We start from the raw sequence: 22,260 nt of genomic DNA, 5'->3' as shown, positions 1-22,260 counted from the left end.
ACACCCCACCTGGGCCACAGATGGAGCAGTTTATCCAATACCTTGACGAGCCAACAGTCAACACCCAGATATTTCCTCACGTTGTGCATGGGTTCCTGGACACCAACCCTGCCATCCGGGAGCAGACCGTCAAGGTGGGTGTGGCCAGGCCCAGAGTGACCACTCCTGGTTTTCCAAGGGTTAGAGGGCGCTTATCCCAAGACACAGAGGTCTTGGTTTTGGCCCGTGGGTCTGAGCTGGTTATGGGAGGGGCAGGCACCATCTTGCATGTGGGTCTGGGCTGTGAGTGCAGCTCAGCAACCGGGTGGGTGGTGGGAGAGTGGCGGGGACAGGGTGGGCACAGCCTCTAGTCCTCTGTTCAGCGGGCACTGTCTGAGCACCTCCCTGAGATGCAGTATGCACAGGCAGACCAAGCTCCCTGCTCTCATGAAGCTTCTTTTGAGGTGATGAGAAGTGGGTTTGGCAGATAATAAACAGGATTAGAAAATATGTATCATGCTAGAAAGTGGTAGAGTATGAAGAGAAGGATTTTCAGTTTTACAAACAGCGATCAGGGAAGACTTTGCTGAGGAGGTGTCATTTAAGGAAAGGAGGCGAGGGACTGAGCTACGTGGCGATCTGGAGGAAACGTGCTTCCTGCAGGAGGAACAGTATGTGCAAAGCCCTGCAGCGTAGAAGTAGCAGCAGGAGGTTTAGTGCGGCTGGAAGGGCCTGGGGTGTGGGAGGTGGAATCTAGGAGGTAATGGTGGAGTTTGGGGCCAGGCCTCGTAGGGTGTGGCAGGGACCTGATGCATTTCTTTGCTGGGAGTACGACTGGAGCCACTGGGGGATTGAGCCAAGTGCTGACCTGGTCTGACTTGTTTAAAGAATTGCTGTGTTGCTGTGTGGAGAATTGACTCTCAGAGCGAGGGTGGACGCTGGGTTACTATTAGGGGCTGTTGCAGTGGCCCAGGTGAGAGATGACAGTGGCTCACATGTGAGTGGTCGCAGTAGGTGCAGAGAAGGGGAAGCCACTGGTATTCGCTGGTGGATGGGTATGGAGTCAAGGGAGCTCCAAAGCTTCTGGCCCAGGCAATTAGAAGTTAAGTTGATGTTTACTGAGAAGACAGAAGAGCAGGTGTGCAGGAGCAGGTGTGCGGGAGGCGTGGTCCCAGCCTTGGCCACGTCTGTTAGACTGCCAGGTGGAGGCGTCGAGTCTGGTTATGTGCAAGTGCAGTTTAGGGAAGGAGTCTGAGCTAGACCTGCACATCTGGGCATCGTCGCCCAACCGGCATTCCAAGCCATGGAAGGGGTGAGATCACCTAAGGTGAGGTGTAAAGGAAAAGGGGCCCAGGAGTAACTCTGGGGGTCTGGACAGTAAGAGCTCAGCAAAAAGAGACAGAAGGAGTAGCTGGCAGAGTTGGGGGACCAGGAGAGGGTGGCGTCCTAGGAGACCAGAGACTGAAGTTTCAAGGAGGAAGGAGCGCTCGGGGGTGTCAGAGCTGCTGAGGGGTCAAGTGTGATGAGAATGGAGAATTGGCTGCTGGCTTTCGCAACATGGAAGTCACTGGTGACTTCAACCCGAGCCCGTTAAGAAGAGAGTTGCGGGGTGCAAGTCTGAGTAGAGTGCGTGCAGAGGGAGCAGACAAGAGAGGTGGGAGACGGGTGCCGATGCGCTTCGGAGGTTTTGCTGTAAAGAGGACAGAGGAGTAGGGGTTCCCTTCCTCATCATCCTGGGTAGGGGCCAGGTTGGGAGATAGGTCACAGGTCTCCTCAGCACCCAGGGCCACTGGTGGCCTCTGTACCCTCCCAGGAGGTCAGTCTTGCCCTGGCAGACAATTTCTACTGTCCCCGTCTTGCAGTCCATGCTGCTCCTGGCCCCAAAGCTGAACGAGGCCAACCTCAACGTGGAGCTGATGAAGCACTTTGCACGGCTGCAGGCCAGGGATGAGCAGGGCCCCATCCGCTGCAACACCACCGTCTGCCTGGGCAAAATCGGCTCCTACCTCAGTGCCAGTGTGAGTGCCCCACACGGGTGCTGGGAGTTCTGTCACTGTTACAGGACCACAGCCTCCTCCAGGGCCCAGGCCTCCTCATTCGTGGGCCATTGTCCTCCCAGAGACCTAGGCCCTGGGCGTTCTCAACCCCAACATCTGGGGTGTGAATTGAGGTGCGCCAGGTCACACAGCCAGTAGGTGGTGGACCCAGGCCTGCTTGGCCCCACGGCCTGTGCGCTCAGCCAAGGTTTGTAAACGCAGATGCCTGCGGTGCCCAGTAAACAGGAATGAATGAATCGGGTCAACGGGGCTGGTGGGAAGGGAGGCACCAGGCCCCAGCCCCAGGCCTCTGCTGGCCCGGCCCTTGTTGCCGTGAGGTAGCATGAGACCAGTGGTCTGGGAGGAAGTCAAGATCCAGAGTTGAAAGTAAATTCTCCCCAGTTGAAAGTAAATTCTCCCCATTTGTTAGTGATTAACTCACATTTTTCAGACTCGGGGTCTGTGGATGAGGACTGACCCTGCACTCAGGAGCCCTCTTCCCTGCCCCGCCCCAGACCAGACACAGGGTCCTCACCTCCGCCTTTAGCCGGGCCACTAAGGACCCATTTGCACCATCCCGGGTCGCGGGTGTCCTGGGCTTTGCTGCCACCCACAACCTCTACTCGATGAGCGACTGTGCCCACAAGATCCTTCCTGTGCTCTGTGGCCTCACTGTGGATCCTGAGAAATCCGTGCGGGACCAGGTGAGACACAGCTGAGGCCGGCCCTGGAGCTGGGGCACTCAGGGGATGTCTGGGCCCAAGCTGGCCTGGCGGGCTCACAGGAACCCTGGAGGCCCCAGCTCTGCCCTTTGATACCCCACAGGCCTTCAAGGCTATTCGAAGCTTCTTGTCCAAACTGGAGTCTGTGTCAGAGGACCCCACCCAGCTGGCTGAAGTGGGTGAGTGGCCAGCACTCATGTTCTTTCTAACTCCTGCCACATCCTTGACTGCCACCTGTCATGGTCCCCTTCTACCTCATCGGAGTGTCTGAAAGCTAGAATAACCCTAGAGATCAAATTTGACATCCCCTCCCCACCTCCATCTTAGAGATGGGAGAATGCAGGCCTGGAGAAGGGGGGCTCACTACAGGTTGCTCTGTTATTGCCCCCTTGTCACCTTTCTCATGGACACCTGAGGTACCTATACCTATCTTTCCTGTCATTGCCCAGAGAAGGATGTCCATGCAGCCTCGAGCCCTGGAATGGGAGGAGCCGCAGCCAGCTGGGCAGGCTGGGCTGTGACAGGGGTCTCTTCGCTCACCTCCAAGCTGATCCGTGCACACCCCACAGCTGCCCCAGCTGAGACCAACATCCCCCAGAGACCCGCACCTGAGGGTGAGTATCCTAGGCTGGCTTCATCAGTGACTGAGCAGGCTTGGGGGTGCTGGCACCCAGGAATTGTTATTGTCTGGCTCCTCCTGGGGTGGTGATAGGGACATGGGACAAAATAAGATCTAGTTCTCTCGTGAGCTCTCCCCTACTCCAGCAACCTCTGCCTTGTTCTGAGACTTTCCTGTGGGAACTCAGTGAGCCTCTGCTCCCCAGGACTGCCTGCCCCGGCCCCCACCCCTGTCCCTGCCACACCCATGACCTCAGGCCACTGGGAGACCCAAGAAGAGGGCAAAGACACAGCAGAGGATAGCAGTGCTGCCGACAGATGGGATGATGAAGACTGGGGCAGCTTGGAGGTGAGTGGGCTGAGGGGGCTTCCCCAGGGGACCCCAGGTCAAAAGTCACAGGCCATCGTTCAAGGAGCTCATGTGGGCTTGGCTAGAGTCAGGCTTTTCCTCATTTGCACAGCATCTCTGGCGAGCAGGCGTCACAGAGTGGCCATTGTGGGCCAGAGCTGCCAACGAGCCCCCACTTAACTCCAGGAACCCTTGGGAGTAGGGTGGGAAATGAAAGGCTGAGCGGACATCATTTAGGGCAGCTCTCTGATCTTCCTCCCTCTCACCCACTCCCTGTCCCTCTTCCACCTGCTGCAGTGCCCATCCAGCCGCGGTGGTCTGCATGAACAGGCTACTCCCAGGCCTAGAGCCAGGCCAGCCCTCCCTGGGGGTTGGGCTCAGGACAGCTGAGGATGGAACGGGGCTTCCCTGAAGGAAGTGGGGCCAGAGCTCTGGGCCCAATTTCCCCATCTGGCTGACAGTAGTCTCTGGCCCCTGAGGCAGTGGGGAGGGGTGTGGAACTCTAGATCTCATTCCCAGCCTCATGGGGGAGTGATGGCAGGCCAGGCTCAGCAGGTTCACTTTATAGATGGGAAACAGCCTGTGGAGCAAGTGAGAGTTGGAGCAAAAGAAGAAACGGTGGAGCCCATGGCTGGGAAGGGGCTGGGGGCTTCCTTGCCCTTTTGGGTGGTCTGTGGTCATGCTCTCCTTCCCACACTGCAGCAGGAGGCTGAGTCTGTATTAGCCCAGCAGGATGACTGGAATACTGGGAGCCAAGCCAGCCGTTCTAGGCAGGTGAGCCAGGTGGGTCAGGGTGTGTGTATGCATGGGAATCAGGGCCTGGCCCTTCCTTTCCTCTATCTGGTGCTACCTCCCCCTTCTCTCCTGCAGACCATCAACCCCGACCACAAGTCCCCTGAGTCAGACTGGAGTAGCTGGGAAGCTGAGGGCTCGTGGGAGCAGGGCTGGCAGGAGCCAAACCCCCAGGAGCCACCACCAGAGGGCACACGGCTGGCCAGCGAGTATAACTGGGGTGGACCAGAGCCCAGTGACAAAGGCGACCCCTTTGCTTCCCTGTCGGCACGTCAGGAGGCTGGCACCCAGGTACTGGGCACCAGTCCAGTGGGAGGGTGCAGAGCTGGGGTGGACCTTTGCTGGGAGCTGGCCCCCACTCCAGCAGCCTGTGCTTCCCTCTTCAGCGAAGACCCGACCCGTGGGGCGATGACAACTGGGAGGGCCTGGAGACAGAGAACCGTAAGTGCTTCCCCTGGGAAGACTGATACTAGGGCAGTCTCCACCCCACCCCGCCAGGAGGATGGGCTTGAGAGCTGAGACCCAGGTGGACCTGACCCCCTCGGCCTGCCTCCCCTTCCTGTTCCCAGGGCAGCTGAAGGCCGAGCTGGCCCGGAAGAAGCGCGAGGAGCGTCGGCGGGAGATGGAGGCAAAACGCGCCGAGAAGAAAGCGGCCAAGGGCCCCATGAAGCTGGGAACCCGGAAGCTGGACTGAACCTCTTGTGTGGGCGCTTCCAGGACATGGACAGCAGGCCCCGCGGATGTATTTATTGTACAAACCATGCGAGCCCGGCCAGCCTGGCCAGGCACATCTCACGTGTACATAATCAGAGCCACAATAAATTCTATTTCACACTCCCTGTGCTGGGCTCAGTCTGGCCCCTCTGAGGAGGCTAAGGTCTGGCACTGCCCTGTGGAGTCCGCACCCACCAAGGACACCAACATCAATTTGCTTTGAAAGCCAAGAGTAAAGAGGCACGATCTGATTTATCAGTTTCTAGAAAACGCTCTCTGGGAGGAAGGCCGCTGGCGCCCTGGAGACCCAACATCCGCTTGTAAACCAGGTAGAGCCCAATGGGCGCCTTTGGGACACTGGGCTCTAGACGGGGTCTGCGGGCCCGGAGGGTCCCTGGGTCCGAGCCTGGAGTCCAGGCAGAAGCCTGGGTCGAGCTCGCCCCAGTGTCGGGCGGAAACCGCTCAGTGATCACCAAGGTCCAGGCCAATGGCGGAGTCAGCGGCGGCGCTGGGGCACGCAGGCCCCGTGCTGGCGGCTGCGCGCGAAGCCGGCTTTGCAGACGCAGCGGAAGGAACCGCTCGTGTTCACGCAGCGCTCGCTCTTGCACAGCAGCCCGCGCTGGTTCAGCTCTCGGCACTCGTCTATGTCTGGTGGTGAGGGTGACAGATGTGGACTTAGCAAGGGCGCCAGAGCCACACCACCCCCTTAGCTTCTGGCCCGGGTAGGTTCTACAAGGCCCCACCCCCTCTGCAGCTCCACCCCCTTCCCTCCCTTGTCCCGGCCTCGCGCTCACCAACACAGCGTGCTCGGGAGGCGTCAAGCTGGAAACCACCGGGACACTCGCACACTGCACCGCCTGGCCGTGGTACGCAGCGACCGCTAACGCAGCGGCACTCGTCCGAATCCTCCTCTGAGCTGTCCTCTTCTGCGCCGGCCAGGAGAACGAGGACATTAACACCACCCCCAGCGATGGCCACAACCCCGCCTCTGTCCCCTCCCCCTATGTTCACCTCGCGGGGGCTTCCCCAAGAGCAGGGGGCTTGCGTCCCAGAAGGAATTGCTCTCACTCTGCGACGTCGGGCACTGGGACCCTGGGAGGGGTGATCAGTGGTCAGTGTGATCAATGCACCCCGACTTCCACCCCCATACTTGCTCCGGCCAATCCTTTCCAGCCCCCAGCCGGCTCACCAGCACCGCGCGGAGGGCACGGGCGGCACTGGGCGCCCCAACCGCGGCCCTGGCGACAGCAGCAGTCATCGAAGGTGAGGGTGGGCCCAGCCAGGGGGCCCGCGCACATGCCATCCTCTTCACGCTGACCCCAGCACACATCCCTCCGCTCCGGGGCACGCTCTGTGGAGGGGGACCCGGCGTCAGGGAGGAGCCCAAACTGAACCAAGAACGGCCCGCCTGCGCTCCACCCCGCTCGCGCGGGAGCTGCAGTCCCAGGGCTCCGCACGGCAGACAGGGCCCTGGAGTCGGCCCGGGACGACCCTCGCCCTCACCAGCCGGGCTCTCGGGCAGCTGGCAGTCACGGCCGGAGGGCCCAGGCACCCAGGGCAGGCGGCACTCGCAGCGATAGGAGCCTGGCAGGTTGACGCAGCGGCCAGGGCGGCAGGCTGCGGGGTCCTGGCACTCGTCCACGTCTACGGGCAGCGAGGGGATGGGTGGGAGTGGCGGTCACAGCTCGGCCCGGGGCCCTCCCCTTCTCCGGTTTGCCCATCCCACAAGCCGGGGCCTCACCCATCTCCTCCGGGCTCAGACACTGGCGCTGCGCCGGGCTGTACTCGGCTGGGGGCGTGCAGGCACAGCGGTAGCCACCGCGTGTGTTCTCGCACACTCCATTGCGGCAGTTGGACTCGTCCAAGCACTCGTCCACATCTGCAGGGAGGAAAAGCGCGAGTAGTAGCAACCAGCCGGGAGTCGCGCGTGTCTCCCAGCTGCCTTCCCACGGCCTCCGGGCCTGCCGCACTCACCCACGCACTCCAGCAGGTTCCCGTCGTAGTAGAAGCCTTGCTTGCAATAGCACTCGTAGCCGGGCTGCGTGTTCACGCACTTGCCCTCCTTGCAGATCTCCGCTCCGAACAATACGCACTCGTCGATGTCTGCGGAGAGACAAGTGTTGGGCATCTAGCGGCCTCTACCTGCGGGGCCACAGGCCCGGCAAGCCCGGGACCAGTGAGCGAGGATTTCGGAGGAAGCCAAGCAAACTCAGCGGGAGAGGCTGACGTGAGTGATGGGGCGGGGCTTACTGAAGGGCGGGGAAGACCGTGGCGGCAAGAAGCTCCACAACAGACCAAGTCAGCACCCGCGGGGTCCAGGAGGCCCAAACCTCGGTGGGCGGAGCCTCCAGGGCTTACCTCGGTGGGCCGGAATGCCGTAGTTGACAATGTTGTTGTCCTGGGTGTAGCCCTTCCCGTCCGGGCAGAGGCTGTGGAACTCAGCTGCGTGCAGAGAGCGGGAAGGAAGGAGGGAGGACTGAGTGCGTGCGAGCCGGCCGTGGGGCTTAGATCGGAGCCCTCCGCCTCACTGCCCACCTTCCCACGGAAGGGCCAATCCCCACAATCCTTTTCCTAATAAAGAAACCGAGGCCCTAGGAAGGGGGAGGGCCTGCGCCTCCAGACCTGAGCTGTAGACTGGGCAGGGATAGATCTCGCAGTGGTCTCCCCAGCCGGCCCCCAGCGAGCAGCAGCACTCTTGCTGAGTGACATTGGTAGCCAGTACACTGTCGCAGAACACCGTGTCATCGAAGTTAAGGTAGCATTCCTTCTTGTGGTGGGGCTGCTCCACCTCTGAGGGGAGGGGAGGGCAGCTCAGAGTCCCGCAGACTGTCTCTGCCTGTCCACGCTACCCACCAGCCTCATCCTCTGCTCCCTACATTCCGTGGCTCCCCACAGCTGCCCTGTGAGAGCCAAGCTCCATCTTCAATGTGGTATTCAGGGCCCTCCCACCAGTTCCGGCCCCACTGGGACTCTCTCAGGCAAAAGAGATTTCTTCCTGTGCCCCAAATTCCAGAGGGTGGGACCAGGACACATCTCTGAAACCCAGCTGCAGCTCAGGGGAGTTGTCCAGTCAGAGGAGGGAGCCTGGAGGTACTCACCCTCACATCCATGCTGGTCCTGGGTGAGGGTGAAGCCTTCGTCGCAGACACAGATGTAGGAGCCCTGCAGGTTCTCACAGGCCCCGTGGGGAAGGCACAGACCTGGGTCCTGGCTGCACTCATCTATGTCTGTGGGGGGCGAGGGGGGCTGGAAGGGCTGCTCAGAGGGAAACAAGCCCCTCTTTGCCTGGGGGTGAGCCTCAGGGGCCTCACACGAGTACAGAACCCAAATTTCCATTTTGATTGCAAAGTACACACAACAGAAAGTCCACTCGTGTTTGTCTGCATGTGGGTAGATGTGTGAATGTAAGGAGACTTCATGAATCCTGGAAGTGAATTTGCAACTATTGTGAGCGGATGGTCAGTCCACATTCACTACGTTATTCATAAAACCAATGTCTCCCACTGACAACAGAACAAAGTCCGAACTCTCAGCTCAGCATTTGAGAACTTTTGAGCTTGATCTCCCAAGATCTGTAAGTTTCATCACCCTTTACTCTAAAACACTAACACCCTCAACTCTATGTTCAGAGCACAGTATCTATTCTCCCCTAAAAACCACCAACTCCTTCCAGATCTCTGTGCTTTGCAAATACTGTTCTTTGGGCCTGGAATACCATCCCATGCTTCTCTCTGCTTAGAGAACCTATTTATGCTTCAAGTTCCGATTCACCTGTCACCTCCCCACGGCAATTAATCACTAGTTCAGATCTCTTTTGGCACCCAGCATCCTGAACTGTAAGAATCAATTTACATGTCATCCTCCTCTAGCTGGGAGCCCTGAGTCATTGCTTAGACCCTAGTACACAGTACAGAACCTGGCAAAAAGTAGATTCTCAGAACGCTCTTGTTGAATGAATACATATAAGGGTGAGCTGGCACATAGTATGCACCATGTAATTACTGTCGTTGTCGTTGTTACCATTATTGTTATTCTGGGTGAAAGAGTGGAAGGATGACTGAGTGGATGGATAGAGGGACAGACAGACAGATTAACAGTGTGTCTAGGAGATGACTGCTCCCTGCCATTCCTCCTCAGGAGCTCACACCCAGTCCCCCCATACCTTGGCACTTCCTGCCGCCTACCAGCCGGTGCCCCTGGGGACAGAGACATCGGTAGGAGCCATTGGTGTTGATGCAATCACCCCCAATGCAGGCTGCAGGGAAGTCACACTCATCGATGTCTGTAGAGGATCAAACAGGTAGAAAATCTTGGGCGCTGACGCTCTTATATAACCTGAAGCTGCCAAGACTCATCGCAGAGTCCTGGGTGGGACCCACACCCCAGCCCCATCTCAGATCTGAATGGGGGCTGGACACGATAGTGCCTGGCTTGTTTCTAGGTAGCCCCTGAACTTGGGGCCTAAGCAGTGGAGGTTCTGGGGTAGGGAGGAACAAATCAGCCCTCCAGCCCTCCAGCCCCCCCTTACCCTCACAGCGGCTCCGGTCCCTTGACAGATGGTAGCCAGAGAGGCACTGACACTGAAAGGAGCCTGGCGTGTTGGTGCAGATGCCGTTGTCACACACATCCCCAGCCTCGCACTCGTCCACATCTGCAGGGCACAGGGGTATCAGAGGGTCAGAATGGGGGGATCTCGGGCCTCTGCTGCTCTTTTCCCACTCCTGCCCATGGCCTGGAGCATGAGAGCTGAGGCCAGAAGACCTCATGGGAAGCATGGGACCCTCACCCCACTCCTGTGTGGCACACCATGCCCTGGTGACAGGCCAGGTACTGCCAGGGACCCTGGCTGGGCCTGATTCCAAAGAGCTTGGGCCTCACCCTCACCAAGCAAGAGGCACCTCCCGCATCCCCTCTTCCCATACTCCCTTGGGCTACCTTGCCCCAGATGCTCACTTCTGCTCTTACCCTTCCCCCACCTGCCACGGCTCCCTTCCTTTCCATGTGAATAAGCTCCCCTATGTCTTTGTCCTTGTCACAGAATAATTTCTTCTGCTTGTGCAGTAAAGGAACTTGGCTCCTCCTGCCCCTGAGAAAATGCTTCTCTGAAGTCCTTTCTGGTGGATGCTGGTCGCTCCCCACACCCTAGACCCCTTTCAAACCATGCTCTTCCTCGGAGGTGCTCTTGGCCCCCATACCAGCCTCCACCTTCTCTATTCTATTGCTGCCAGTAGTCACCTTCCTAGTCCCTCTCCTCTGCCTTCCTCTCCTTCCTAGGAGTTTCCAGCATCCATGTGGACAGCCAGACCCAGCCTCTGACCTTACATTCCTTGATCCCTCAGTTCCTGTGACCTTTACCTCCAAGCCAGCTATTCGCTCTTGGGACAAAGGGCTCGGATCTGCCCCACCTTGGGCAAGTCTCACATGCTGCTTCCTTCCCACCACCTCGGCTGGTCTCCACCTTCTCTCACAGGGGCCCATAAACACCTCTTCTTCTTCACTGGTGTGGCAAGGTCAGAGCCATGGCCTGCCTCTAGGCCTCCAGATTCTGGGTGCTGAGTGGGGCTGGAGCCAGCCACCAAGTTGAGTACACAGGGCCTGGCCAGATCTTCAGTGTGGCTAGTGCCACCCTCTCCCCTCTTCTCAAGCCTTGACTTCTGGAAAGCCCTTTGGGCAATTTCAGACCTAGACTGTTCTCATGTCTCCTACTCAACTTGGCCCTTTACTGTCCATCGAGAGAATTAAGGGTAATCTCCTTTAACTTCCTGAAAATCACTGTCTACATCTATTCCCTTCTTGCTCCTGTTAGAGCAAGAGATGTCCCTTGTCCTGTCCATGGCTCATCTCCCAGCTGCCCCTGTTGTCCCCTCCCCCACCTTCCTGACATCTCCTCCTCGGCCTACAGCCCTAAACCCCACCCAGTGACTCCAGCTCTCGGTTCTTCATGTGCTGCCTGTATCTCCTGGCCTGCTGTCGCGTTACAAAAGCCACCCTGCCAAGGCCACCAGGGACCTTATCATGCCACCAGTTCTTATTTTACAAGAACCTCTCTATTGCATTTAGCTCATCCTCCTCTGCCCTAGAAGCCTCCGCTCCCTAGCTGCTCAGCTGGTGCTCCCTGGGCCCTCCCACCACCCCTCCATCTGCACTTCCCATTCCTAGTCCCCTGTCTGCCACTGATGTGGCAGTGTCCCCAAGGCTCTGCCGAGGTTTCTCTCACTGGACTCACCCTCCCTGGCTGAGCGGGTGCACCCTAAAGTTCCACAGCCTCCACAGTCCACAGTTCTGAGTGGGTGTGTCAGGCCCAAGGCTTTCAACCTGTATGGCCCATCCTCTGCTGGCATCTCCAGCCAAGAGGCCTCCTGGGACCACTCACTCAACTCATCCAATATGAAACTTAGTGTCTTTCTTCTCAGACATGCCCCACTCCTGGGGACCCTACCCCAGTGAACGGCACTACCCATTGAGTCGCCCAGACCAGAAACCTGGAGGGTCCCTCACTCCCCTCTCTCCCTCACCTGGATACCCAATGAACAGGCCCAGGTAATTTGCTCTAATATTTCTCTAATAGCGCATCATGTCGTGACCATCCTGAGGCCGCTACTCTCATCACATCCACCAATATCTCTGTCCTGAGTCTCTCGAACAGACCTCTGGCCATTGTCCACACTTGGTGTCAGGGAACTTTCTAGCAACTGGTGAATCTTGTTATTCTTCTCCTTAAAATATTTCAGGTGCCTCTTAATGCCCTCAGGATGAAGCTCGACCCCCTGAGGAGCGGGGCTTAGGGAATTCTGTAAGGGATGGGGACCTGCCTTTCAGCCAGCCTCGGCCCCCATCCCCTGCTTGTGGTTTACAGTCCCCTGCACGCTCCGAGCTGTTTTTCACCTTTGAGTCCCCCGGTGCTGAGCCCTCTGCCTGGCGTGCTGTTTCCTCTCACCTTTCTTTGCTTGGCTAATTCCTACTGATCTTTTAAGACAATTCAGACCTCCCCTCCTCCCAAGCCTCGCTTATTTCCCACGAGCACCCCAATTCCACCCAGGCCCACAGCCCTGTGCTCTACAGTCTGAGTCTCACGTTCCCTAGTTTTTTGAATCCCAGTCCTCAGCCAGCCTCTTGGTACACAGGAAACATTAGTGCCACTAAACCTACCCCTCCTGTTCTTTTATATCTTTTTTTCCTTCAAATTTCAGTAACGGGCTTTGCAAATACAGCTTCAAGCCTTGCCTCATGAGACTCTTACGAGGTAACAATTCTGGAGGCCCTGCCTTGGTCAGGTTCGCTGAGAAAATGAGTGAAGGATCAGTGAACCGAGGGGTGAATTGGCTACCTCCTCCCCACCCGTCTGAGAGACCAAGTGACCCAGTCCCCAGCTTCGGCGCCTGAGTGGGTGGCAGGTGCTTCCAGTGGTGGGGCCGCAGCTCACCCAGGCAACTGCGGCCGTCCGGCGCGGGCGCGTAGCCCTGGGCGCACGTGCAGCGGAAGGAGCCCGGGAGGTTCTCGCACCAGCCGGGCGAGCAGGGGCTGCCCTCGGCGCACTCATTCACATCTGCGGCGAAGAAGGCTGGTCTCAGACTCTGTCCCGCCGCTCAGTACGCTGTGCTGGCGTGGGGGTTCCCTATGCCCCGGATTGGGAGACCTCTATCCCTGGGAGGCTTCGCCCCTACACGGTCCGGAGCCGGACTCGGCCCCATCTTGGGGGCAACTCGGGGACGGGTCCCTCTTGTTTACCTTCAAAGCCCCGCCCTCTTACCCTCTCCTGGGCCCAGATCCCGCCCTCACCGCGGCAGGCCCCGCCCCCCTGGCTGCGGTAGCCGGGCTGACAGGCAATGCACTTGAAGCTCCCGGGTTTGTTCTCGCATTTGCTATCCGGGCAGGAGCTAGGGTCTCGGCACTCGTCGATGTCTGCGCAGGAGGGAGAAGGAGGACCTTTTAGGGACAATGTAGCCGGCCAGGCGCTCAGAGTCCTATGAAGGGCCTCCCTCCGTCACATATCAAAAAGGCGAATTGACTCCCAGACCCTAATCTGTGAGAGGCCCTGAGCCGGGCAGAGACAGTTCAGGCCCTCCTCCCCCAGCTCAGATCGAGGGACAGCTGAGGCGCCCCGTCCGTCTGGATGGCGTCTCCCGCACCTTCACACACGGGCGGTCGGGAGGCTTTGAGCCGGTAGCCAGGGTAGCAGTTGCACTTGTAGTGACCCGGAAAGTTGATGCAGAAGCCGCCGTCGCCGCACAGGTGGGGCTTGGCGCATTCGTTCAGGTCTGAGTGGGAGGAAGGGGGCGCGAACAGAGGGCCGCGGAGGGGATTCCGCGGTGGCTGGGATTAGAGCCCACCCCACCCCCAACCCCCGCAGGCACTCAGCCCGGGCCTCGCTCACCCACGCACGAGCGCCCCCCAGCGCCCACGTGCAGGCGGTAGCCGCGGTTGCAATGGCAGTTGTAGGAGCCGCCCGTGTTCATGCAAATGCCTCTGCCGGCGCCGCACGGCTCTGCCTCGCACTCGTTCACATCTGAGAAGGACGCGCAGGCAGGGAGACGTCAAAGGGGTTCCGGGAGCCAAGGCCACCCTGGGCCACCCACCCGCCCCGCTCACCCACGCAGTAGTGCTGCTGCGGGTGCGACCGGTAGCCAGGGTTGCAATGGCAGGAGTAGCCGGAGGGGCCCTGGATGCACTCCCCGTGGCCACAGATGTTCTGGTTGAGCCGACACTCATCTGTCTCTGCGGACCAAGGTGGGGAGTTTGGGGGTGGCAGGTCAGGAAACTGAGCCGGGCGCACTCACTTTCTGCTATGTCCCCAGTGCGAACCTCTGTACCCCATTCCTAAGCCTGAATACCTAAGTCTGGTCACACTGTGGCCTCAGGCCCCTGTTTACCCACACTCCAGTCCCAGGATTTCCAACACCTCCATCCCAGAAAACCCCAAACCATGATCCCAGGGCCCTGACATCCCTAGCTCTTCAAATCCGAGACCTTTGATACTCTATCCCCAGTCACCATACCCTGCCCACAGTCACCTCGATATTTTAAACCCTGCGGGCTCAGTTACACTAATATCAAGCCCAGTGACGCTCATCCACCCTTGCCTCAGGGACCTGAGCCTTTCATTCCTGAATGGTTGATTTCCTCCCCCTGCCTTGGGGTAGCTGACTTCCTGGGAATTGGGGCTTGCCCCATGGTTGTGCACAGGTGGTCATGACATCCAGGAACTCCCCTGTCCTCTTTGTCATCAGTCCCAGGACTTCCTGCCTCCTACCTCTTCTGCCTTTTGGTCCCTCCCTGCCCTCACCCCATGCGACCCAGGCCTTGATGATGAACTCTGCCCCATGCCAAACACATGTGGCCAGTGGGCTTTTGTAGGCTGTTCTCTTTGCCTAGAGTGCCTCCCCCTAGGCATTCTTAGCATCCCCCTCCTCTGAGAAGCCTCACCAGGTGTCTCCTCTTCCACATTCCCACAGGCCCCAGGGCTGTCACTGGGTTGGCAGGCCTCCAGGGCAGCCACCTTCCACTTGAGTCCTTATCCCAGGAGCAAATGTAGCCTCTGGGTTTCAATCAGGCTGGCAGCTCCCTTGTGGCTTTGGAGTACACAGATATGGGCTTGAATCTGGCTCAGCTTGTATGATCTGGGGCAATTTACTGAACCTCTCTGAGCCTCAGGTTTCTCATTGGAAAAATGAGGCCGACAGTGCCCACTTCACAGAGTATGAGAAGTCTAAATGATATTTAATATGTAAAACTCTTTGGTCAATACTTGGCACAGGGCGGTTACTCAGCTATAGCTAGCTAGCAATTATTATGATGCCTGAAACCCCACAGCCTTTGGGATCAAACCCAAGCCTCTTAACAAGGCTCCATGCACTGGCCCTCCCCTGGTTCAGAAACACTGATCTGTGTGTGGTTTCTCCCTCCTCCACCATGTTTCATGTTTCCATGCCTTTGCCCAAACTTAACTTCACTTGGAATGATTTTTCACCAACCTTCTCCTCTTTAATTTCTAACAATTCTTACAGCCCTGCTCAGAAAGCCTTCTCTCATAGCCACCCTACAAATGATCACAACCCCCAGACTTCCTTTCTTCTTCTCTGATTTATTTTTTCTTAGCATTCATGAGATAGACTAGATTTTTACTCCTCGATCTCTTTGTTGTCTGCCTACTCAGCAAGGACAAGGAATTTTGTCTGTTTTGTTTACTACCATATCCCCAGAACCTAAGCAGTGCCTGGCACATAGTAAGTGCTCAATATTTGTTGAAGAAATAAATTCCTTAAGACTGGATTGACCACCGTTAATACCCAGATCATTTGAGGGCGGAGTAGGGTCTCTGCTGCACACCGAGGTGTCCCCAGGTCCTGGCACACAGTAAGCCCTGGATAAGTGGGCTATCACTCCAGAAGGATTGGGAGGAGACTGGAGGGGAGGAAAGCTAAGCTAGGAGGCGTGGTTTACCCGGGGCGTGGCCTAGGTGGGCGGGTCTTACCTGTGACCTGAGTAGGGGCGATCTCTAACGGGGGCAAGTCCGGCAGGAACCAGCGCACGGTGGATGGCGAGGGCCGGGAAATCAGCTCTGGGGGCAGCAGCGCACACCCGTCAGGGGGTTAGGGTGGTAGAACCGCCCCTCTCTTGATAGGCCATCAGCTGGGAACTTCGCACCCAGCTTCACCGCCCCCTGGTGCCTAGGCTATGAACTTCCCCCGGCAGTGACAGCCCTTGAGGACTGGTCCCTGCAGTGCCCATCTCACCGGGGTAGGGCCGGGCAGGAGATGTGGTGGCGGTTGGGTGACTCTGCTGTGCTGACTGCTCCTCGATCACTGGCTGCAGGTGACAGCAGCATAAGCCCTCTGTGTCTCCTTCACTTCCCTGTCCCTCCCGCCTGGGTTCTCATACTCACTGAGTCGGTGCTCACCCCTGAAAGGGAAGAAGATGGGGACATTAAGTGTTGGTCTGGGAGAAGGGAGTCATGCTTGGGATCAACAGTGGGTATTTGTGGTTAGGCTCTCTAATAGTTCAACAATCATGTCTCTAGGTCAAGGGTCAAGGGTCAAGGGTTAGATCCTGGGATCAGGGAGTGTTTGCATTACGGATCAGGGGAACAGGTATGCCGGTGATGGTTTGTCAAAGTCGGTGAATTATAGAACAAGGCTTAGGAGGTTATAGCTAAGGTCAAATCCCTGGGTCAGGGGTCAGAAGGTCAGATCTAGGGCCAGCATTTGGGCTGCATCAATGCCCTGGCCTGGAAATGGAAGGGGTTCTGGGGTCAGAGGAATCAGTCTGGAGGGCAATGGATGGTCAGAGTCTGTCAATCAGGGGTTAAATCCCAAGGCTACAATCTTGATTAGAAGTGACAGGGTTAGCTCTGGGGATCAATGGTTAGGACAGGGATTAGAAATTAGAGATGAGACTCTGAGGTCACGTCCACGGATCAGGGGTTAAGGAGTCAGGTCTAGGGGTTCACCATCTGTCAGAGAATAGAAAGGGTCAGGTCAGACCTCTCTCTTCCTCTGCGTTCTCATTTGGTGGCGCCCGGCTGGGGCTCTCAGGGAGCTGCTGGGGCTTGGGTGGCCCGTCAGGGTGCAGGAAAAGGGAGAAGTCACTTTCTCCCTGAATGGTGAGCGTCTGGTGGGAAGTCAGGATGTGGTACCCCTTTCCAGCTGGGCAGATCTCCTTGAAGGCAGCTGTGGCCAGAGCAAGGGGCAGAGAAGTGAGTGTTTCCTGGACAGGCACACAGCCAGCCAGCCCCCTAGCTCCACATGCCCCAGGCTCACCAGTGCCATCAGCTGGGCAGCGCTGGCACCTCGCACCCCAAGCCTTGCCGACGCTGCAGCAGCAGAGCTGGCGGGTGAGGCGCGTGGTCAGCGGATGCTGGCACTGGTGCTCAGGGCTCACCAGGCGGAAACACAGGCTCTTCTCCTCCGGCTTGTCTGCTGCAGGGGCCAGTGACAGGCATGCACATCTGGGCCTGAACGCTGCCCACGTCCCTCTTCCCAGCTGCTCCAGACCTTACCTCTTTAGTCTAAATAACCCTCGATCCTCATGTGGCCCCTGTCCCCATATGACCTTGACCTCAAAGGTCTCTGAAACCTCTCTGACCATTGACCCCATTGACCCCTGATTCTAGGTACTCTAGACTTTATCTCTCTTACTCATCAAGTCCATGATCTCATATGACTCTGACTCCACATAGTCCCTGACCCCATGTGACCTCTAACCCTAGATCTCACGTGACTCTTGACCCCGCTGATGTTGATCCTATCTGCTCTGAGCCTTGCTCCTCCTGTAGTCAACCCTTGATCCCACTGTGATCTCTGATCCTGCTGCTTGTAGCCTTACCCCTCCCGCCCGTGCCTTGGGCTCTCCCAGGGACCCGAGCACCCAGTCTCACCGATGCACTGCGTGCGGGAGGGGCCCAAGCTATGGCCAGGTGGGCAGACGCAGCGATAGGAGCCAGGGTTGTTGAGGCAGTCACCATGGCGACACATGCCCGGCATTGCACACTCATTGATGTCTGTGGTAAGTGGGAGTTTGGTCCCTCTAGTCTGGGGCCATAGGGTGACAGCAAGCTGCTCCAAGAACCTCAGGGTCCTGCCCCATCCCTGCCTCCTCCCTTGCCCGCCTTGGGATCTCCCCCAGGGACAACCGTCCTGCCCCTCCAGCCCTCAGAATCTACTATCTGGCTGTACCCTGGCAATGGGTGCTGTTGAGTCTCTTGTAGCCCTGGGGACAGTCAGCGCCCACCTCCCCACGTACAGGCCCTGGCTTCTGCACCCCTGTATCTGCAGAGAGAAGAGAGTATGGCAGGGGAGGGCATGGGGGTGGCCTGCAGGGGGGTGCAGGGAGGGCATGGGGGAGGGGCAGAGTGGGACGTAGAGAAGAATTTGGTGGGCAGTGGGAGACGCAGGCTGCACTGGGCTGGGAGGGGTGCAGCAGAGGGCATCCCTGAGCACAGGCACTCACACTGCAGCTGGGGGCACTTGTGGCATTTGCTCTGGCCCCAGGCTGTCCCGATGCTCCCGCAGCAGTCCTCCTGCTTGGTGAGGCCTGGGAGGGGATTGCTGCCACACTAGGGGGAGGAGTATGGACAGTCACCGGGCACCCAGGCCCCACCAGGCCTCCCTCCTGAGGCCCTTTTCCTGCCTCCTCAGCCCACGGACCTCCAGTTTTGAGCAGTCCCCAGGAGATGGGACAAGGCAACCCTGGGAGACCGCAGGGCCAGCCCGGCCAGGACTGTGGATTCACTCACGGGCTGCTTGGGCAGCGTGTCCTGGAAGCAGCGGCCCAGAGGCTTCTGGGTGGGTGGCCGCGGATGCTGGGGCTTGGGGTGCGGTAGCAGGTGCTGGGAGGGGGCTGGACCCTCGGCGTTTGGCCCCTCGATGCGGTGCACTTGGACAGAGGCCTCGGGTGGGTGGTGGACGCGCACGTTCACCACAGGGGGCGGGGCCTGCACTGGGGGCGGGGCACGGTGGCCTCAGGGCTGTCCTGCACCACTGTGGCAGCGCAAAGATCCTGCAGAGCTCCTGCAGGGATGGCTTCGGCCTGGGTCCCACCACCCTAGCACCCGCCCACTTTAGCCTCCCGGGGTCTGTTCATCACCCGGTACCTTCTGCTGAGATCTGTCCTGGCCCGAGGGGCACCAGGAAAGCCGCGTGCTGAGCCGGGGGCCCCTCCCCGGGCCCGGGCGGATCGGCGATCACCTGGACCGCGTAGATGGCGTGCTTGCTGGCCACAGACTCGCTCTCCGGAGCCAGGGGCGGCAGCACGCCTGTGGACAGGCCCCCGGCCCTGCCCAGCCCAGGGCCTGAACCACCGGTGCCTCCGCCAGCTCCTCCGGCGGGCACCTGGCAGAAGCGACCCGTGAAGTCCGGGGGACACAGGCACTGGTTTCGGGAGGAGCACTGACCGCCGTTCATGCAGGGCAGAGGGCACACCACTGGGGAGGGGAGGTGTATCAGGGCCCAGGCCAAACCCACCCCCAGCACCCAGGCCCAGGCCCATTCCCTCTCCCACATCCTGTCTTGCCGCTTTCCTGCTTCCTTGCCACCCACTGGCTCTGTCCTCCTTGGGAAGCTGGTTTTCGTAACGTGTCATACACACACAGAAACTGCCCTCCTTCTATGCTCCCCAACATCCTACCCAGGTTGGCTTCTGGTGCTTTAAGTCTTGGACTTAAATCCTAGCTAGGAGACCATGTGCCAACTGTGTGGCCCTGAGCAACTTACTTCCCCTCCCTGTGCCTTAGCGTCCTCATCTGTGGGGATGTGTCTACTGAATGAGGTGATGCCCGTGCAGATGCTTAGCACAGTGCTGGGTGCACAGAAGGTACTGAATATGCAGTAGCAAATGATGCCGATGGAATCGCCTTTTCCTTCTCTGGCTTTCCTGGGAATGTGGCCTCTACCTAACGCTTCCTATTCTAAATTCTCCCCAATTCAGGCCTCAGCACTCTCCCAGTGCTGTCTCTTTTCCTCCCTCTGCCTTGCCATCCCAAGGCCCATACCTCGCCACTGCCAACGATGCCCACAACGTAGCTACAGCTCCCGGGACCTCTCTTAGGAACCTCCACTCAGGGGACACTGTTAGAAATCAGCATCCTGTCTCCCCACCTCCTCTGACCTTGGACCACCAGAGAACCCTGCCTGCCCTGATCATTCATAAGAGCCTTGAGGCTCCGTCTGTCCTGCTCCCACCCGGCCCAGTTCCGGCCTCGGTATTGTCTTATGAATCCATCTCCCCTCCTCCCCACGCCCTCTGCCCCTCTCCTGCCCCAGCCTTGCCACCCAGACTCCTCGCTGGCTTCCTGCCTCTCTTCTGCCTGTCCATATCCCAGCACCCTGCTCCCCTCAGAAACCTGCCTCAGGCAAAGCCCTGGGAGTCTCACCCCTGCTCATGGCTGGCTTCCTTGCAGGGACAGTTAAGGTTCTCCATGGCCCAGAACAAACTTTCTTTCCGCTCAACCCCTCTCCATTTTCCATATGCACCCCATCACCCAGGACTCATCTATCTCCTACAAAGGAGGCACATCCTCTGCCTGCAGGGCTTTGTTTCATACCCTCTACTCCACCTCAGAACCCTGTCTCCCCATCTACATATTCAAATCTTATCCTCACAGGGTCAGCTTCTCCTCCTCATACCCTTCCCACCCTGTTCCCGCTCCTCAGTTATCACCCTCTGCCCCAGCTCTGCCTGGCACTTGACTAGGTTATAGTCACGTCTGTCTCCCACACTATAAAGGGTGCTTTGAAGGGTAGGGCCATGTCTGCCTCAGCTCTGGGTTCCAGGTACAGGGGAAATGAATGAAAGAGTGACTGAGCGAGAGAATGAGAACTCTGTCATCCACACTCACATCCAACATCCAGCCTTGGGGGCCTGAGACCCAGCCCCTCTCCTGCCTGCCCCAGGGCTGCTCTCACTTCCCAGGATGGGAAGGTGCAGGTGCTGCTCTCCTGGACACCTGAAGGACTTCAGAAGGACAACCCTCATCCACGGCCACCAGGGCCTGTCTAAGAGCATCCCAGCCCAGCCCATCCTGCTTGGCCTCTTGGGGCCAGGACTTTCAGGGCAGAAGAGGTGTGTCCTGGGCCGGGGGAGGCAGGATCCTCTCCTTCCTGCCTCCCAGTGAGTCACTCTTAGCGGTGAGGGTGACCTCCCAGTGACACCCGCCCACTGTGGCCTGGGCGCCGAGCCTGGGGGATGTGGGCAGCACAGATGGAGACAGAAGCCTGGGCAGGATGGCCAGGGGGCCTGGGAGGCCAGGCCCACGTATACTCACATGCATAGTCATCTTGTCTCGCACACACATAAACACACACACTCTCACAGACTCATTCTGACATAGGCTCAGATAAACACTCCCATATTGACTGGAGACACGCACCCAAGACAACAGCACAAAGAAATGTACTTAATCAGTGTGCCACTCCAAAGCCCATGCATGCCTGTGTGTGTGTGCCATGTGTGCACAGACATACACGCACATCTCACGAGAATTGTGAACCACATTGGTGGGGTTCTTTGGGTCTGTGAGTGGGCCTGTGACTACAGGGACATGTAAGAGGGGCTGTTTTGCTGGTGCCATCCTGGGCCTGGCGTAATTACCCTGTCAGGAGGGTAATTACTACTGGGACACCTCCCTCCGCCTGGCCCACAGGGATCTGGGGGAGGAGAGCTGAGCCCCAGGCCTGGCTCTTTGAAGAAAGATGCTGCGGACGGGGTGGGCTCCAGGAAAAACTGGGGAGTCATAAGGGCTTGTTGGTGGGAGACTCTGAGGGCTTCTGAAGCTTATGACCCCCATAATGGCATAGGTGGGACACCAGGAAAAGGAGGGACTGAGGATCTAAACCGGCCCCTACCTCCAGGCCTACACCCCACTTGTTGGGCCTCAACAGCCCTCCCTTCCCAGACCTTGCCAGTAACTAAGACCCTCACCCCCAGCCCTGATGTCCGTGCCTCCCCCGGGAGAATGAAGGTGTCTACCCCTGGCAGGCCTGACTTTAGACATTTTTAAGACTTTTCCTGTTTCTTCCAGCAAGTTTGTTTCTTGGGGCGATATTCACCCCTTCTCGGGAAACTCCTGCCCAGAGCTCTCATTCCTCAAAGCATATGTGCTGGCCCTGACCACCTCTCAGAACCCAGCACCTACCTAAAGGCCTGTGTCACACAAGACCCCAGCACTACCCCGCACCGAGGCCTCACCGCTCCCCCAGAGCTGTAAAGTCAAAGCAAGCCATGCAGCCCTCCCAGCTGTGGCCCAGGACTCCAGGCTCCCAAGCCCCCTGATGCTCCTCCGGCCCCAGGTCCCCGGGGAGCTGCTCTCAGTACCCCTGGCCCCTGATGTCATAGGACCTACTCTGCCATGTTCCCAGCATCTGTCCTGTTCCCAGCACCTCTCCCCCAGCCAGTGCCCCCTGGCCCTCACCCACGCGGAAGCCGGAGCCCGTGAGCGTATCGGTGCTGTGGCCGTTCTCTCCGATGAGCGTCATGTTGGAGCCCTGCTGACAACTGTCCCGACACTGGCCCTTGAGACAGGTCCGTTTGCAGATCACCGGCGCAAAGACCACCTTGA

General features: G+C 58.5%; 2 protein-coding genes across 7 annotated transcripts in view; one reads left to right on the top strand and one right to left on the bottom strand.

Moving 5' to 3' along the window:
- The window catches only part of SCYL1 (SCY1 like pseudokinase 1), a 13,641-nt gene extending 8,311 nt beyond the window's left edge, over positions 1-5,330 (top strand). Inside the window, exons 10-19 of the mRNA XM_015588684.1 lie at positions 21-134; positions 1,842-1,997; positions 2,531-2,719; positions 2,841-2,916; positions 3,187-3,351; positions 3,562-3,704; positions 4,407-4,487; positions 4,575-4,787; positions 4,883-4,937; positions 5,066-5,330. Coding sequence (XP_015444170.1) covers positions 21-134; positions 1,842-1,997; positions 2,531-2,719; positions 2,841-2,916; positions 3,187-3,351; positions 3,562-3,704; positions 4,407-4,487; positions 4,575-4,787; positions 4,883-4,937; positions 5,066-5,190 — 1,317 coding nt within the window. The 3' untranslated portion in view covers positions 5,191-5,330. The remainder of the gene's footprint in view (positions 1-20; positions 135-1,841; positions 1,998-2,530; positions 2,720-2,840; positions 2,917-3,186; positions 3,352-3,561; positions 3,705-4,406; positions 4,488-4,574; positions 4,788-4,882; positions 4,938-5,065) is intronic.
- LTBP3 (latent transforming growth factor beta binding protein 3) lies at positions 5,183-22,254 on the bottom strand. 6 transcript variants are annotated; one of them, XM_006911107.3, is made up of 28 exons: positions 22,114-22,254; positions 18,799-19,128; positions 18,442-18,644; positions 18,156-18,261; positions 17,882-17,974; positions 17,584-17,706; positions 16,967-17,125; positions 16,691-16,876; positions 16,093-16,109; positions 15,944-16,016; positions 15,682-15,768; positions 13,800-13,925; positions 13,585-13,716; positions 13,340-13,468; positions 12,990-13,112; positions 12,634-12,756; positions 9,739-9,861; positions 9,373-9,492; positions 8,309-8,437; positions 7,833-8,000; positions 7,569-7,652; positions 7,185-7,313; positions 6,952-7,089; positions 6,714-6,854; positions 6,400-6,561; positions 6,222-6,302; positions 6,005-6,136; positions 5,194-5,858 (listed from the first exon to the last, which is right to left on the bottom strand). In XM_006911107.3, the coding sequence occupies exons 1-28, from the start codon at positions 22,175-22,177 to the stop codon at positions 5,707-5,709; spliced, it is 3,633 nt and encodes a 1,210-aa protein (XP_006911169.1). In that variant the 5' UTR covers positions 22,178-22,254; the 3' UTR covers positions 5,194-5,706. The 6 variants fall into 6 exon arrangements, with proteins under 6 accessions (XP_024901991.1, XP_006911169.1, XP_024901990.1 ...); XM_025046221.1 differs by having other exon boundaries at positions 5,230-5,858; positions 22,118-22,207; XM_025046223.1 differs by lacking the exon at positions 6,714-6,854 and having other exon boundaries at positions 5,183-5,858; positions 22,118-22,254.
- Between the last annotated feature and the right edge of the window lie 6 nt (positions 22,255-22,260).

This window comes from Pteropus alecto, unplaced genomic scaffold, assembly GCF_000325575.1.
Source record: "Pteropus alecto unplaced genomic scaffold, ASM32557v1 scaffold43, whole genome shotgun sequence".
NCBI lineage: Eukaryota > Metazoa > Chordata > Mammalia > Chiroptera > Pteropodidae > Pteropus > Pteropus alecto.
The sequence above is the reverse complement of the archived record's forward strand: the minus strand, read 5'-3'. Positions and strand labels throughout refer to the sequence as shown.

What these genes read in the sequence shown, in the direction of transcription:
- LTBP3 (XM_006911107.3), bottom strand. Translation starts at nt 22,177, where the DNA reads ATGACGCTCATCGGAGAGAACGGCCACAGCACCGATACGCTCACGGGC. An exon ending in GCAGCAGCACTACTGCGTGG is followed by an intron (nt 13,717 to 13,799) that starts GTGAGCGGGGCG and finishes CGTCCTTCTCAG; the next exon opens with ATGTGAACGAGTGCGAGGCA. An exon ending in GGACCAGCATGGATGTGAGG is followed by an intron (nt 8,001 to 8,308) that starts GTGAGTACCTCC and finishes CCCTCCCCTCAG; the next exon opens with AGGTGGAGCAGCCCCACCAC.